Source organism: Helicoverpa armigera, chromosome 11 (genome assembly GCF_030705265.1).
Source record: "Helicoverpa armigera isolate CAAS_96S chromosome 11, ASM3070526v1, whole genome shotgun sequence".
Taxonomy (NCBI): Eukaryota; Metazoa; Arthropoda; class Insecta; order Lepidoptera; family Noctuidae; genus Helicoverpa; species Helicoverpa armigera.
The window spans coordinates 9,944,689-9,961,421 of record NC_087130.1 but is presented as its reverse complement, the minus strand read 5'-3'; the positions used below and the strand labels follow the sequence as shown (position 1 = coordinate 9,961,421).

At 35.5% G+C, this 16,733-nt stretch overlaps 1 protein-coding gene across 5 annotated transcripts in view; it reads left to right on the top strand.

Moving 5' to 3' along the window:
* The window catches only part of LOC110375521 (probable E3 ubiquitin-protein ligase RNF144A), an 85,544-nt gene that overhangs the window by 38,014 nt on the left and 30,797 nt on the right, over positions 1 to 16,733 (top strand). For all 5 annotated transcript variants that reach the window (XM_064037069.1, XM_064037068.1, XM_064037070.1 and 2 more), the window contains 3 exons: positions 9,903 to 10,053; positions 13,411 to 13,555; positions 13,881 to 14,010. In XM_064037069.1, the coding sequence (XP_063893139.1) occupies positions 9,903 to 10,053; positions 13,411 to 13,555; positions 13,881 to 14,010 (426 nt within the window). The remainder of the gene's footprint in view (positions 1 to 9,902; positions 10,054 to 13,410; positions 13,556 to 13,880; positions 14,011 to 16,733) is intronic.

Sequence of the window (16,733 nt, the reverse complement as noted above, 5' to 3'; positions counted from 1 at the left end):
AGACTGTTGTGTTGTGGTATATTTTTCCTATATTTCTATGTGTAATGTTATGTCAAATTAATTTACAAACAAATTGTATAGTTATAGGTATGTTAAAAAATTGTTGGATGACATGATGATTTCAAATACAGGAATAAACAATTTATATACAAAGGATTAAACGCGAATTTTACAGGTTTTCCAATAATTAAAACTGTAGGAGTATGTTTCCATGAAAAATATGTATGTTGCCATTGTTAACAAACTATGCGTAATTGTATTTATCAATCAACCGGTATTGGTCTTATTCGTTTAATATACCTGATGGAAACAAACAAAGCGAACGAAACGTGACCCAGTTTCATGAAATACTGTGAAATACATTACTGCAGTTTTATATGTAGGTATACTATAGATATTCGTACAGGCAATCTGTATTTGTTTACATATAAATGTGTCTGTATGTAACGTTTTCGTGCTAAAACTGATCGGTGGATTTTGATGATATTTGGGTCGGAAAAAATGGAACCCTAGGAAAATTTGTTAAATTCAAATATTTTTTTAGAGCACGCTTACGATAAACTACGCTAACTAAACATAATAATAAAAGCTATCGATATTTTGTTATTCCCGTTTTCCATTTACCAATAAAATGGCCTGTGGTTTTATATCAATCATAAATGTATTATACACTATAAATATTTACGGCATATTTGCATACAAATAACTGGATTGGCCTTTTGGACTCTTCATAAGCATACTACAGTTATAAGAATGATATTGGAGTTGCATGCCTAAGTTAAGGCAGAATGTACAAGGATCTCCAATTGCATTTTTGGTAACATCTGTTTTTATATTGTACCTACATTCAGTTGCAAATAAACTATTATTCTATTCATTTTACTCAGCAGTAGCAGAAAAGAAAAATAATCTGAGCAAAAATATTCAAAAAGTCATATATTCCAATTGACCAACATTTGAAGGTCAAGTGAACACTGAGATGATGGCTAATGGATGTTTTGAATAACAGCCTTGAACTCTAGACCTTGAATCTTGGCTTTCATCATTAAATCATTGAAAATCCATTCACTTATACTACCTCTACGAAGATTATATTGTTCTTACTGTAAAGCCATGGAATATTAAACCAAAGACAGATAAAATTGGAACTTGCAAGCGTGATGTGATGAATGTTCATTCTCTGTATGAGAAGAGGCCTGTGGCTTGTTGGACAAGACAATAGGCTGAGATAGTAATGCTAAATCATTTATTGACCCATTGAAAAGGAGTGTCAGCCTCTAATGACCAAAACACACCCATATTCCTGCTGGAGCTCATGCAAGTCATGAAGAATCCCACAGCCCCGAAATATGTTGTTGGTCCTGTCCTACATTACAGTTACGAGAAAATGTGTAGAAATGGTGTACAAATAAAAATAATTCATGTCTCATACGAGGGTCAAACTGAAAGTTCTTAGAAAATCAGAAACTGGTTACATTAGCCGGTTATTCGTTTTATTATATGTTTTATTGTAGTATTAGTACATCGAACACAGCATTTGAGTCACCTCCGTTAAATCTTTTAATCATTTTACGGCACCAATCCACACTATGGAGTTTTTGAGCCTCAGTCAAATTATGAGGTATCCACCGGGCGCAAAGCTTCCTGACCGCTTAATGTTCGTGGAGGATTTTGTGCACTTGACTCATAACGATGCCTAAGCTTGTCCGAATCTGCTGATAGGTCACTCTTCTATCAGTCTCTATCATACGCCGCACAACACAGATGTTATCTTCAGTTGTCGCCGTAGAAGGCCGTCCCTCACGTAAATCATCAGTGAGATTAGTGCGACCACGTTTAAACTCATTAAACCAGTTGTAAACAGTCGCACGAGATGGGGCTTCATCGTGAAAGGCCAATCGTAGTCTATCATAACTTTCTTGTTGACTTAAATGACATCGAAAGTCATAAAAAATCATTGCACGAAAATTTTCTCGTGTTAAATTCATGTTGACGTGACACAGACAATTTTCAATTTGCCGCCAAATCGTAAAACAAATGACAAATGAATTAAATATATACTCAGTAATATTGGTAAAGAGTTCTATTTTCGAATTTTAAAATTATTTTTTTATTATATTGTATATAAGTGGCCAGTTCTAAAAACTTTCAGTGTGACCCTCGTAATACAATGCATAAAATTGGCTTTAAACTAGCAAAAAGGTAGAACCTACACATTTAACTACGGGAATAAAACTCGCCATACCAAGTGTTACGGGTACAATTACCTATATGAAACATAATAGTTGGTAGTTTTGGATCCATTAAAGCTTTTAAATTTATTTTCTGATGCCATTTAAATTGCAAATAACTGGGTAATGTCATGCTGGGTGACAATTAAACTGAATTGTGTCGATCGATATTCATTTTGCTGACATAAACTGAGTGACGGTCAGTCAACCATGAAATGAAGTTTGTATTTAATGTGATATGATTTAAAAAGGTAATACTTGATGGGGTTTTTAATTTACAGGATTTTCAACAAATTCAAGAAAGCAGCCTTGTCGCTTGTAGGTTTTCCTAAAGGGACTTAAAAGTCATCATTCTCCTCTCCTTAAACCAATTTCATTTGTGATCTCACACCATATTTTCTTCGGTCGTCCCCTTCTATGTATATCCAGCCAGGTTCAATGCTAAAGAGCTATGTCAAAGTGTAGCTAGCGAAAACTGAATTACGGTGACGAATGTTTACTAAGACTACTTTTACTTCGAGACGAACGGGGATTTACAATACATAAAATAAAACGAAGTTTCTGCGCGCCATAAAAATCCAATGTATTTTATTACTGTTAGAAGGAAAATAAACAAATACAATACCTAGTTATTTAGAAAGATGCAATAATGTTATGAGCATATAAGCAGTAACGACATGTATGTAAAATACGGTAAACAAAATACACGTAATAATAGCCTTATTTTTAAACTTAGTGATATTAAACAGTAGCTCGTAAGTGTCACTGAATTAGTAGTTTTATATCTTGGAATATTGCCAGGCGGAAGCCATCAGCTGTTTCAAAAATAATGCCGCTGCAAAATCCTTGGCATTTGATGAGGAAGTGGTATTTTTGGTCCGGGATTACCCAGCACCGTCTAGATCCGAAATAGCGGCGTGCGTAAGTCCTGCGTAAGAGAATGCACTGAATTACGATTTCTGAGAACTATTACGACAGCAAGATACCGTTATTTAGGGAAGGAAACACGCAGGCACTGAGTAAAAAAATGGCAATTAACAACCGTATAAAATATAAAAGGTTTTGCACCTAAGTAAGATGTTAAAGACCGATTAAAAACATTTGCCAAAGAGACAGAACAGGTGCACTGGCTCGGACAACTTAACAAAAATAGCCAACTTCTTTTTAAGAATAATGGAAGAGCAAATTGAAGATAAATAAAGTAGCTATCTGTAGTGTAGTCCTAAATAATTCTATAAACTTTGTGTGTCATTAATACAAGTATAATGTACATATAAGTACAAAATAGGCCGGATTCTCCGAAAGAGACACCAATTAACCAAAGTCAGGCAATTCCAAATTAAAAGTTAATATTTACGCAGAGTTTGTGTACTTGGGTCGTTTGCTTTAATGGGAGTACTTCGAAGAACCGCGTGTGTAACTATGGGATGGAATTATGCCTTATATAATGGTATCTATTCACTTTTATTACAGGAATAAAAACTGCGCTGTACCTTACACAATAACCCTGTATGAATGCGCTGCATTAAATGCTAAGGATAATGGAAGAGTTCCTCTTCTAAAGCATATTCTAACTGATGCTTTTACAAAAGCCTCACAAGCAGACTGTCAGAGTTATTGATTGAAGAGTACACAAGAAGCGTGTGTATTTAGTTGGTAAGAAGTCGTGGTGTCACATTCATCTCCAAAGGGATGAGCAGTTCTGGTTCTTGTAAACCAGTTTGCAAAAGAAATACGCTCTGGTATCCTAATACGTTCGTGCCTTCTAGAAATCAAATATTCCATCTTCAATTTTTGATTTTATGTCTTGTGGTATGGCTAAATAAAGCAATCATCCAATGCCTCTGCCTATCCATTGATAGAAGGATAGCTGACCTTAACGTACTCCATGCTAGCAAGCCTGTAGCGAAAATCAAACATTTTAGCGTGACTTAGGTCGGTTCACTAAAACTAGAACAACCCGTGTCGGCACAGGTTATGTAATAGAATCCCTACGATCGAATTATGGACGGCAACGCGACTCAATAAATATTAAGTTACGTAACGCTACAGCGCCGTTTTGTTATTAAATTACTCTTTTTATATACTAAAGATATAATATCTTTTACGTTCTATTTTTAGACACCATTGATAATTGTAATGTTGTAGTACAACGTTTTTGACCTTTGCCCAATCGTGGGAAAACCTTCAATATCAGCAGTCGTAAGATTGCGTATTATGTTTTCTGTGGCTCTTTGTGCCAATCTTTATTTCGAGATTAAGGTAGATTTTGCACTATTTTTAGTTACATGATGTTATGTACCATTAAAGATCAGTATCAGGTAAAACACTGGGAAACACTGGTACATAACATAAGGAACTGTCAAGTGAAATACCCAAATGTGGTTATACGTGATTGAAATAATTATGAAGGCATTACCTGAGACAATACAATGTACGCTACTGTTTTTCGTAAGGAAACTAAACTCTTCGATTGTATCTGTGTAAAGGGTCGATTCTGATGTGATGGAGGAGACTCCCCTTGCTGGTAACTTCAGTAATATAAATTACACTTTCTGCACCTTAAAGGAGATATGGCACTGTGCGTTTTTTCGTTCTTGGCATGCAATTCACGTTCACGTGGTTAGTTAGCTAGCTTAGTCCTCCTGATTTTCTCTTCTCCTTTTCGATTTTTCGTCGATATCCTTTTAGAACAATGAAATCATGGTACGGTGTGTAATGCGCCTAAAACAGTTTTCGAGTGATGCATTCATTATACGATATTACACGGCTTTACGTCAACACACCATTGGAATTCAATAAGTCACTCGTGTCCCCTTTAAATGTTGCAAACAAATGTGGGACCCGGTGGGAATCTTAATGAGTTTTCTTGTACCTATTGTGTGTTTATTACTTGTGTTCAACATTGTTTGAGGTGTTACTGTTTTGCTTTAAATGTGGTGAAACCCAGGATGATGACGTAAAATTCGGAAAACGTTATGAAAGTTACCCAAATGATGCCTTTTGATTTTATGGAAGATTTTTTAATATTTGCGTTTCTGATCAATATAACTGAGCCGCTCATGACAGCGTGGGTACGAAGCAAATGTCGTGGAGCCAATAAATCAATACGAAATATCACACAAACTGCTATAAAAGACGACAATCAACCAACAGTAAATGATGCAACTACTTCTCTACTTATATTGTGCTGTAAAACCAACAAACACTGTTCAAAAGTCCCTGTATTTGCCATGCAGACGGCACGGCGTAAAACAAATGAATACGCAATGAGGATGCACGGACCACCAGAAACAACGCTTAGCTATGCTGATGAACCAGCTTTTGATCTGGTTACGGAACACAACGTGATGTTCATGTCAAATATCTAAATGTTTTGAGTGTGGGAAATGTTGTGCCATGTTAAGACTAGTTTGGAGAAAAAGAAATGGACGCTTTTGCATAATAGTATCGCGTCCTGTGTTGCAGATGACTTCCAATTATATGAAATTTTCTTTAGTTCCACCACTATATTAAAGGGACCCTGTAGATTTTGGAGCTTATGTTTTGTTGGTTAAACAGGACATAACGACGACCCCTCGAAGTTTAGATAGATCAATAAGAATAGGGACTCGGTAATTTCTAGGCTCTTTAATCGGTGATATTTTAATGGGTCACAAATGAGGACTTATTTTGATTAATTAATACGATTTTACTATCTACTTTAACATCTTGTAACACTTCCTACAATTTGAGTAACTCCATATTTTAATCCTTCAGTGGAAAAAAACGTTTACAATAAAAACGCACTAGACTTGTTGCACCTATGTTGAGCTGTAGTCAGCGTCGAACGTCAGTCGCTCGTATCGATCGCAGTATATTTCAGACCTAGCCAATCTAGAAAGTTACTGGTTTTATTTTATACGACCGCTCTCTGCTGTGATATTTTGATCTTGTACCATTAGTCCTACTTATAAATGGCTAGAGTTGTCAGTGGGATGTTGTATGAAATTGATGAATGAGAGCTGAAAAAATATGTAATCGGAATAAGGTTTTATCATCATCATCATCTTCTTCCTCTTCCATTTTTCTCTATTTGACGTCAATTCATAGGTATTTTTTTTAACATATCCATCGTTCCTTTGGTCGCCCTGTTCCCTTATATCCTTCCACGTTCTTGCCCAAGATCTTCCTCATAACATGACTCTCATTCTTTCCCATCACATACCCGTAATAAAACCGTGTCTAAAAATAACAAATCACTTAAAGTCAAGGTTTTTAAGTTTCAAGCTTTCACGTTTTGTTTTACTTGCGGACATCGTAAATGTTCCTTATTCTTGTCCATAACCAGTTATAATAAAATCTAGTCTTTGTTTTTGTGCTATACTTAACACTCGGAATAAACGTACGAAGAGCATAATGGCATTGTTTGTCTGTTTGTGGTTTAAATAAGTACGTACTCATCTGACCTGGCGGAGCGGGTATACCGTTATGTGCCCAGGGTTACCAGTCAAGTATCTTTAAGTATGAATTTCAGATTGAGGGCGGTTTGCAATATTATATCCATCTGTTGATTTGCTTACTATAGATAGAATTTTGAGAACAGCTCCATAGAAGTAATGTCCAACCTCTATCTTTAGTAAGCATAACAGATAGAATATTGGAAACGGCCGTAAATGGGCAACCCTAATGTGGACGAATTTTGTAAAGAAGGAAATATCTACTATGTATTTCTATCTGTTGTAATAAGTACGGTGGTACTTTTGGTAAAAAAAAAACAACATTTCAATGCATGTGTGGTACAAAACAGACATAAAAAAGTTACATTTACAATGATTTCAAATGACTTATTATTCCTTTATGTTCAATTCAAATATATGCACGAAGCTTGAAAACACATTACCAGTGACACAAAGTAGTTTATTTTTAACTGTGTACATACGATAACACAAGTTTTTTGACGCGGAAGTACATACCTACTTATGCGCAAGGGTTCCTATCTTAAAGAATTGTGCATTGATTAAAATGCATAGGTAGGTACAAATCAATTAATCTGTGAAATGTACCAAGTAGCGATGGCTTATTTAAAATCACCGATTGGAGTAAAGCTACCGTATTCTTTGATATTTATTGTCTTGGAGCTTCCGAACAAGATGGTACAATTATCCAATTTGTGATCTTTCAACTGTTTCGCGAAGCCGCATTTAAAATACTGTTGTAGAATCGAGTTATTCCCAATTTGTCATTAGTACCGATTGGTCACCAACTATTTTTTCCATACACCAAGTCCCAATTGGTCATTCGAGCAAAATAAATAATTTAATATTTAAATTTTGAGTACCGATTCGTCACCCGCATAAAATTTCACGTATCAGAGTACCGTCAGAAATAAAAGTGTTAGAAGAAATTTTAAATGAAAAACTTCGATGTAGGTAAAGGTATAGCTCTCACATAAATATAATAAAATTTACATTAAAACACAGGTGAAGACAACTTGGGCATTTTATAAACCCGAAAATGTGACTCGATACTTTTTGTGTCGGTAACAAAAGTACCAGGGGCCCATAACTAGCAAAGAGATTGTATACATAAAAATGATGAATGATGGTGTAAATTGTTATGTTTATCTACAATTAGGAAAAAAACGTAAAATCCGGACACTCTTGCCTGCTATCCTCCTGTAAGTTATGCGGTCCTAGTACACGGTGGGCAGTTCCATGGACACTCGTTGATTGGTATATTACTCATCTGATTTATGCGATCCTGGTATTTTGGTTTTGGCCGTGCGGTGTGTGACGCCGTTGAAATCGCGATTTTATTAATAGCGTCTTGCCATATTCGGAAAAAACATAACCAAAATAAATAAAAAAACATATTACAATATTGTAAAGCTTATCTTGTTGACAGTACTTTTTACAAAATAAAGTACGGATGACCAATTGGGACTAAGCAAAATAAAATATTTTATTGAATGACCAACTGGGACACGTTTTTTATGGATGCCAAATCACTAAAATGACGAATCGGGCATAACTCGTAGAATCTAGGGCACCTCTTCTATCTTGCTGCTTGCCTGGTACTTTTCACAGTACTTATTGGCTGTAGGTTGCCAATAAGTACTGTGAAAAGTACCAGGCCCGTAGTTTTTTTTGTATAGGAACTATTTATCAAGTGACAACCATACAAATGACCTTCGCACGTACAAAGTGGTATCATAATACAACGCCTTGGCATATAGTACTGCTTTTTTACGTGTAACGGAACAGGAATTGACACGGTAACCTCAAAACGCTGAATCCTCATCCAATTAGCTTTTTACATTAGCTCGATGTTAATAAGTCTTGTTGGTTAGCGTACTTGGTGTTTGTTTACTATCCGCGTTTGCTGTAACTTTAATGTCACGTTTTTTTTTTGAGTTTTGTATCAAGATCGGTGCTTCTACTTAGTAGTTCAAATGTATGATGTCAACTTGATAATCTTTACGAGGATTTTTTTTGAAGATTAAGATCACATTTATGTAAACGGTTCTTTTAAACAAGATAACCGGAGTTTTAAGGTGAAGTAGGCTTTCAAAAATATAATTTATTTTTTCATAAGTAGTGGTTATGATATTTAAGGATTTTGAGAAAAAGTTGTTTTTACCTGTGTCCTTCATAATAGGTGTCAATGTTGATACAAAACATAGATTAAGATATTTACCAGCCGCAAACCAGACGCCTGATAGTCTTACAATCTGGTATTATCTTAACGCCTTATGAGGTTCAACGTCAGAGTATGGTTATCAGATCTTAGTTATTTCACATAACGAGTTGCAGTGATTTGAACTGGAAGGCGACGAATAATATTAACATACCCAAAAGGGAGCTCTGTTTTTCCGCATCTTACACACCGCTCAAATTATTAAAGTTTTTATTTATCGGTGCTGCCAAGGTTAAATTATAATTTCAAAAGTCAACACTTGAATTTGCCCTTCGTTAAGCCCAGTGTTGTTCACCTGTTGCTATTTACCTGCCTTTATTTATGTTTAAAAGGATAGCGTTTAAAAAAAGAGAAAAAAAAACTATGTGAACAACATCCGTAAGCAACCAAGGCTTGTTATCAAACTTGTTTTTAACCATGAAGTCTGAATTAGAGGCTCGTCTTTGGCCGCAGTTTCACCTGAAACTCAAAGGACCTACTTGTTGTAAATAAAGAATAGTCTAAATGCTATTACTATTACTGCTAAGTTTCATCAAAATCCATCCAGAAGTGTTTGCTTTGCGTCAGCTTTATAATACAGTAATTTAATAAATCTGCACTACTCTTATCAGAGTTCAAATAATATATGGCTTAGTCTGTCTGTCTGTCTCGAAATGATGAGTGATGATGATGAAGCATTTTTTAACATTATGAAACTTCTCTTAGTTTAAGTAGTACCCAATTGTTATGCAATTTTTTTCCCCATATAAGGTCATCTATATATATTATTCGAGATTGAGCTGATCGGATTTTCCATTAGTTTTTAGTGAGGATTTTGACTAGAAAAGTTTAACAGTACTTTTGTCCTAGGGGAAGGTTTTTTTAGCTGTATTTCCGTCAAGGCATAAAATGTTCATACCTCCCACATAGGACTGATATTGTCATTCCCACACACACTTTATTACTACCAAAGTATTGTTACATATTTTTAAACTCCTTTCTTTTTGTCTCCAGATGGGAGCAGGCGCGACTGGGCCTGGCGGGCGAAGGGCCCTGGAGCTGATCCTCAGCGGGGGACTCAAGTCCTTGGCAAGGCCCGCGAAGCCGGTCCGCAGGGCAGCTTCCAGGGACTCGGTGCTGTCGCAGCCGCAACCTTTGCTGGAAGGTAAGTAAGCGTGACGATAATAATGATTTTTATGATTGATACATTAATTATTTACCTCCGCTAGATTTTTGGTACTGGATTTGATCTTACATAGGGTTTAATTGTGCGGTTTGTTGATCGGAAGAATGTTTTGCCATTTTTTTAATGATTGCGATTTCTATTATTTTTTTGGGAAAACCCTTGGAGTGTCTTCTGGACTAAGTTTTTATACACGAAAGAAAAAGGTACATAATACGTTCCGGACGCTACTTATTTATGTATGACATATCTCTTTAACCTCAACCAAATAATTAACCACACGATAAATAATACAAAAGCGAATATTTCAACAAAAAATCCGCTTCAAAAATAATCAAAGTTGATCCCCAGTAGATGGTAATCTGAATTAACTACGGGCTTCGCAGCTCTCATTACTCCTGGGAAATAGCGTGGATTGACATAAATATGTTACCACATCGCAATTGGGTCGAGCTCACACGGGTTGCTTTCAAGGGCCTGTGATTGCCAATTAGTTGCGCCCTTGTTGATATATCGTTTTAAAAATTATCCAGGAAAATTCCATAACGTTTGCGGGAAATGGGAAATAATATGCCTGGTGTACGGAAGTTATATGATGGATGCGGTTCAAGTTATTGATTGTAACTCTTGCTGGATTATATTTGTTTTCTTTTCTCGCCTTTTAAAGTATGATTAAGTGGTTCTGTAGTGTGAGGACACTAGAGGTAGAGTAAGTTGTCGATGACGATGAAGAACGTAGTCGTAATTTGAAGAACTATTATGCTTCGGCAGAAACGTCTAAATTGAAGTATTTTCAATTTGACCGGTTTTTCAATTCATCAAAATGCAGACCAATCCAAAAAACAATGTTTTTCATTCAAACTTTTATTTAACTGGAAAGCCTCTCGAGCTTTTGAAAACATCGTTCGTTGTAAATATTTGTGCTTGTTCCAACAAGTTTTGTATGAAAGTCATTGAATTTTATATTTTCTCATATTTTGCCTCTTCTTACTGTTTGGATTGGGCGATATTAGCTTTTTTCTTTACGAGGATTTCTGCTTTCTTTTCGCGTTTGTATTGAATCTCGACTTGAAGGACTTAAGAAACAATTTTACGCGTATCTTAAAGTAGCTACTGGGCTTTGCTTTGTTCTGGATATTTTATGTAAATTTTGAGTTTATTGTTTTTGGCTTTTCTTTGTCCCTTTGTCTTTATCAATTATATTATGATTTCCAAGGGTCTTACTTCCTGAAGGTAATCACTTGTTTTCATTTGATTGTTAATTTTAAACGAAGGACAGAATTAATTTCGTTTTCGTAATCTGACCATGATAAGTCGTACTTTCACCAAAAGTTGTTTATGTATTTATCGAGTTCTTTGCAAGTTTATTGATATGAGGTAAAGTGTATGATACAAGGTACGAGTAACTTTTTATGTTATAATCTGTCGTCATATCACGCTTGAAATACATAATCAATTTCTAGTGAGAATTCATTGAAGATATTAGTTTTTAACAAAAGCCTCGAAGTTCGTATTCTGAATAAATTCATACTTCAATAAGTTTCAATTGAAGCAGACATTTTAGTGAGCGTGGCTAAGTTATTGAAGCTGAAAGCAAATATCTTTGAAGGAATAACTCCTCAGGTATTGGGAATTTAATATTGCAACTGCGGTGTAGTACCTAGTTTAAATTTTACCTTGAGAATTTCTATCTCAGAACGGAAGGTAGTGTAGGTAACTTAATACCCGTGTCTAACTAGAACTCAGAGAGATTCCGGAATTAATTCAGGACATGCATTATTAAATAGTTGATTACTAAGTAAGCTTCTGTGGAAACATAGAATGTGGGAGTATATTGGAGTTAGTGCTGTAGTTACAAGTAACAATTAAGCTGGTATTCAGGCGAGCTTTGCAATATATTCCACGAATTCCTGACGCTTTGAAGCGCATCCATTTTGCTTTCTCGGAATTATGTTGCAAGAGAAATTTTATTTGGAGTGAACCGTGATTCCAGGAAGTTTTCCAAAGCTCCTTTTATGAAAGGAAAACTTTGCACAGTAGCTTAGCGTGCTGTATGAAACTTGCATGTATTTATTTATTTAATTTAGGTTCTACAATGACATAGATGTGACAAAATAATGTGTATAATTTTGGTATCTAGACACACGGCAGTGTGTCCGCCAAGTTCGAGCAAAAAAGGCGACACACCGGCCGTGGGTTATATTACACGAACCATTTCGGGCCAAATTCGACCCCCCTGTAACTCAAAATCTATTTTATTTACGCATATCAAATTTCTAGTATCTGTTGAGACCCCCTCACTTATCTAAAATACAAAATTTCATTAATATACCTATTGTAGGTCTTGAGATATTGACGTCAGAAAATCGCTATTTTTACTATACACTTATTCACTGATTCACTTATTCACTGATTCACTGACTCACTCATCAAAAACCTAGACCACTTCCAATGGTCGTATTGACTTGAAATTTGGCATGGAGGTAGGTCTTTATGTCAAGGTAAAGGGAAAAATCTGAAAATGGCCAAGTGTGAGTCGGTTTCAAAATAATGAAGGTGTTTTATACCCGGTGTAAATTTATACCCCTAAGGAACTAAAACGAACTAAATTTATCTATATTTATATAATATATCTTCGAATGGTACAAAGGTTTGTATTTAGTCAAAGTAAAGTAAAAACCTGAAAACGGCCAAGTGTGAATCACTTTCGAAAATAACGAATGTGTAACTTTGATCCACGAACATAATATATGATAACATGTCATGTCAGTCAGTTGGTAAATCTAGTCATAGTTAAACTAGTTCATTTCTTTGTAAGAAACATAGTGCATATTAAAAAATCTAAAAGATAGTATAAATGAGACATTTCTTTAACTAACTTCATCATAAGAAAAAAATAAAATAAACAACCTTACAAAAATAAATGAAATCCCACCCAAAACAAAAATGTGAAAGACTGCCAAGTTTGATAATATGGGAATGCTTCGCCTATAAAAGTGAGATCTGAATAAGTACCAAGTTCCATACACATACCTCAGTTAAAAATAGTTACTTTTTAATGATGATTACTTGGCAAGTTTTAATAGAAAATTAAATACTTGATTCATTGCGTTTAGTAGGTTTATAACAATGTGTATGAAAACTTGCCAAGTAACATCATTAAAAAGTAACTATTTTTAACTGAGGTATGTGTATGGAACTTGGTACTTATTCAGATCTCACTTCTTTTATAGGCGAAGCATTCCCATATTATCAAACTTGGCAGTCTTTCACATTTTTGTTTTGGGTACTCTTTCACTTATACGAGACCATGATTGACAATCTTTCTTCTTCCACAAGGTCTTCGGAAATGCTCGACGGTCCTCGCACTGACTGACCGAGAGAAGTCCTCGGAGCCGATTCGAGCTCACAATAGACTGCGCGCGCCCTCCGTCTGCTCCCGTTGTTCTTCGCTGCTGTCTCTCGCCGGCGCTGGTGGCTCCAGGTATGGTCACAACCAGGGTAATAGAAGATTCTAGAAGATTTAAGGGCTGATAGGAGACTACTGTAGAGTTTGATGATAACTTTTCGAAAAAAGAAAAAGTTTGTCATTGTACCAGGCTGTTACGTCAACGTTAATAATCATCTTCGTCAGGACCACAAGACACCATATACTGTTGCCAGTTTTTTTTTTAAATATAACACATAATCGTTCCTAAGTTCGTCATGATTTCCATTTAATTCTATTGCCCTTGCCTATCTCGTTTCTGGATTCACACATGGACATTCAATGGACATTCCTTAATGTCAGATGAATATTTGTTTGCCAGGTATTCCCTGGACGGCGCTGGTGGTGGCTTCGTGCCGGCTGCCCCCATCAACTGCAAGCTCTGCTTAGAGGACGCCACGGCTGATAAAGTGACCCTCATCTCCGGCTGCGGGTGTTCCTTCTGCACCAAGGTTAGTCTGAACAAGAGAAAATCGCTCGCGCTTGATGGGGCTCGGAAGGTGTTCGTGTGATAGGTTTTTATAGAGGATTTCTTACTACGAATAGCCTATTTATACGTTGTTTTGCGATTAGTGAATGAAAGACAATTTATTTGGATTATTCAATCTCTAAACGCAAATCGGTTAGAAAAATTAACAATCAGTCAATGAAAAATGTGATCCGCTTCACCGTATGCCGCGGCGGTATGCGGTGGCGTGTGTGAATCACCTTGTTGACTACACTGTTAAAAATATTTCAAGACATTCATTATGAATGTAGGTGGGCTGTTGTTTACTTAAGAGGCTTGCGTTTTGGTAGGTCACATGCCTAATGAGAGTAGTATAAATCATTGATGTATCCATCAACAGTTAATTTCTAAACCTAGGCGTCATAGTAGTGGCTTTACCGAGAGAAGTAAACACGGAGTTAATAATTAAGACATTCTGGAAGACGCACAAACACTTAGCAATCAAGAGCAGTTCTAAATGGGCCGTGATAATTAACTGGCTTGTGATTACTGCTAGATAGGGCTGTCAATTTAGCTGTACTACATTAAATGTTAATTTTGCTATGAAAATTATTTAGGTCGATGTTGAAAGAAATTGTGAGAAAGAGCAGGTTTTACAGCGAATTTTTTTAATTACTTGGTGAAGGTATTGTTTATGCATTAAATACAATTAGAGTCTCAATTTTTAACATTCTGGTAATATAATAAGTAAAGAAGTGAATAATATGTTATCTTTGTTAAGGGCAAGTTCATATTTCTCATGTCGGTCCATTCATATGGAAGATCTCCTTCTTTCTACCCTATTCCCAAGTTACTTGCGGTCCGGCGTAATATGTTTTTCGTTTCCATTCTTTTCTGACAGCCTCACACTAACACCCACTCCCTTCTTATCTATGAATGTCTTCTTTCAGACTGTCAATACAGTTATTAGAAACATAGGAAACTTGAAAAAATAAACTTAGTTAAAGTATTATTTATGGCATTGTAAAGTGCTAACCCTACAGTTAAACTGCTTCACAAACCGTGTACAGCGCAGTTATAAATAGAAGTACACGTGTTTCGGATTGACACGCTAGAATATTACCTCACTGGTGTATTCGTCTGAACTTATTCTAATTTGGTTTATTTCTAACTCGGCTTTTCTTGGGTTGACAGGAAAACCATCTTTTTAATATTAGTTTCAAAGTCAACATTTTATTTTCAATATGACTGAAAAAGGTCTTTTGAAACGTTAAACTTATTATAGTTTATTTTATTACTAGTTTTTACTACTACTATTTTTTTATTAGTTTTCGCTAAGGAAATTACTGCCCTCACATAAAAATAGCCTCAAGTTCCTTATATTTACACCTATCTGAACATTTCAAAGATTAACAACGAACATATATATTAATCCTATAACCTATTATTTTGATAAACAAACATACACTAATTTTTTTATTTATTTGTGTAAATAAGGGTCATTTGAATGATTATCCTTCACACATAAGTACGAAATCAATTAAAATTCACATTTCCCAACCGACCATGGGCAATATTTTGAAAACAATAAGCTTCACCTTGAAATGTAAAAAGGAAATATTATTGTAATTAAAACAGAATTATTCATAACTTACTGAGAATTCAAACAATAATGTTCTGTAGTAGTCATTAATTATTTAAATTAACTTTCTGTGTAACTTGTGAATTGCTTTAAAGGCTGAAAATGAATCTGTGTGTTTGGAAATTGATTAAAAAAATTAAGATAATCATGGAATAAACAAGCCCGGTGTGGATAAATGTGTGTGTGTGGATAAATAGCAGCCTGTGACCTTTCTCAGGCTCTAGATTATCTGTGTACAAAATTTTATGTAAATCGTTTCGGTAGTGTTAACTTAAAAACGCAACAGATATTTTACTTTATCATGTACGATATTCAAAAGATTTGTTTAAAGAACCTTCCATATAAACATGAATAAATAAACCTAACACTGTTGGTAACCATTTCGCTTGAAGACGCCGAGAACAATGTGGTTTTAATGTAGGTACATTAAAGTCTAAATATAATTTCAGCGAACAAACTAACGGAGAAGTTTTCCCGGAAAATGGAAAAACTGAGCATTTGTTTTATGCTTTGAGGTTTTTGTAAGAAACGAAGTGGAAAATACATACAAACGTCTTGACGACAATCTATGACGTATGTTATAGGACTTCGCATAGCATAAATGGAGATGTTTTAATTTTTATTTATTCCTTTCTTTCAGGCAACTAAGGCCCATAAAAATACAATACAAAAATATAAAAATGCTTATAAACTAATATATGCTTACTTATAACAATAAATACAATAATGCACAGACATAACCAAGTGGCCAAGATTATCCACCAGCAGCTTGCTCTGCAATACAACCTTGTAGACCTTGAGGTACCGTACTACAGGTATGCTCCCGACCCAGTTCTCGAAAAGGACCATATCACGTTGTACTGGGATCGATCTATCATCACTGACAGGACTATTGTAGCCAATAAGCCTGATATTGTGGTGATAGATCGATTAGCGCGCCGCGCGATGATAGTCGATGTCGCCGTTCCGCATGACGAGAACCTTGTGAAAGCTGAGAAAGAGAAACAAATAAAGTATCTCGACTTAGCGCACGAGGTTGTCGCCATGTGGAGTGTCGACACGGCTGTTGTTGTGCCGATTGTCGT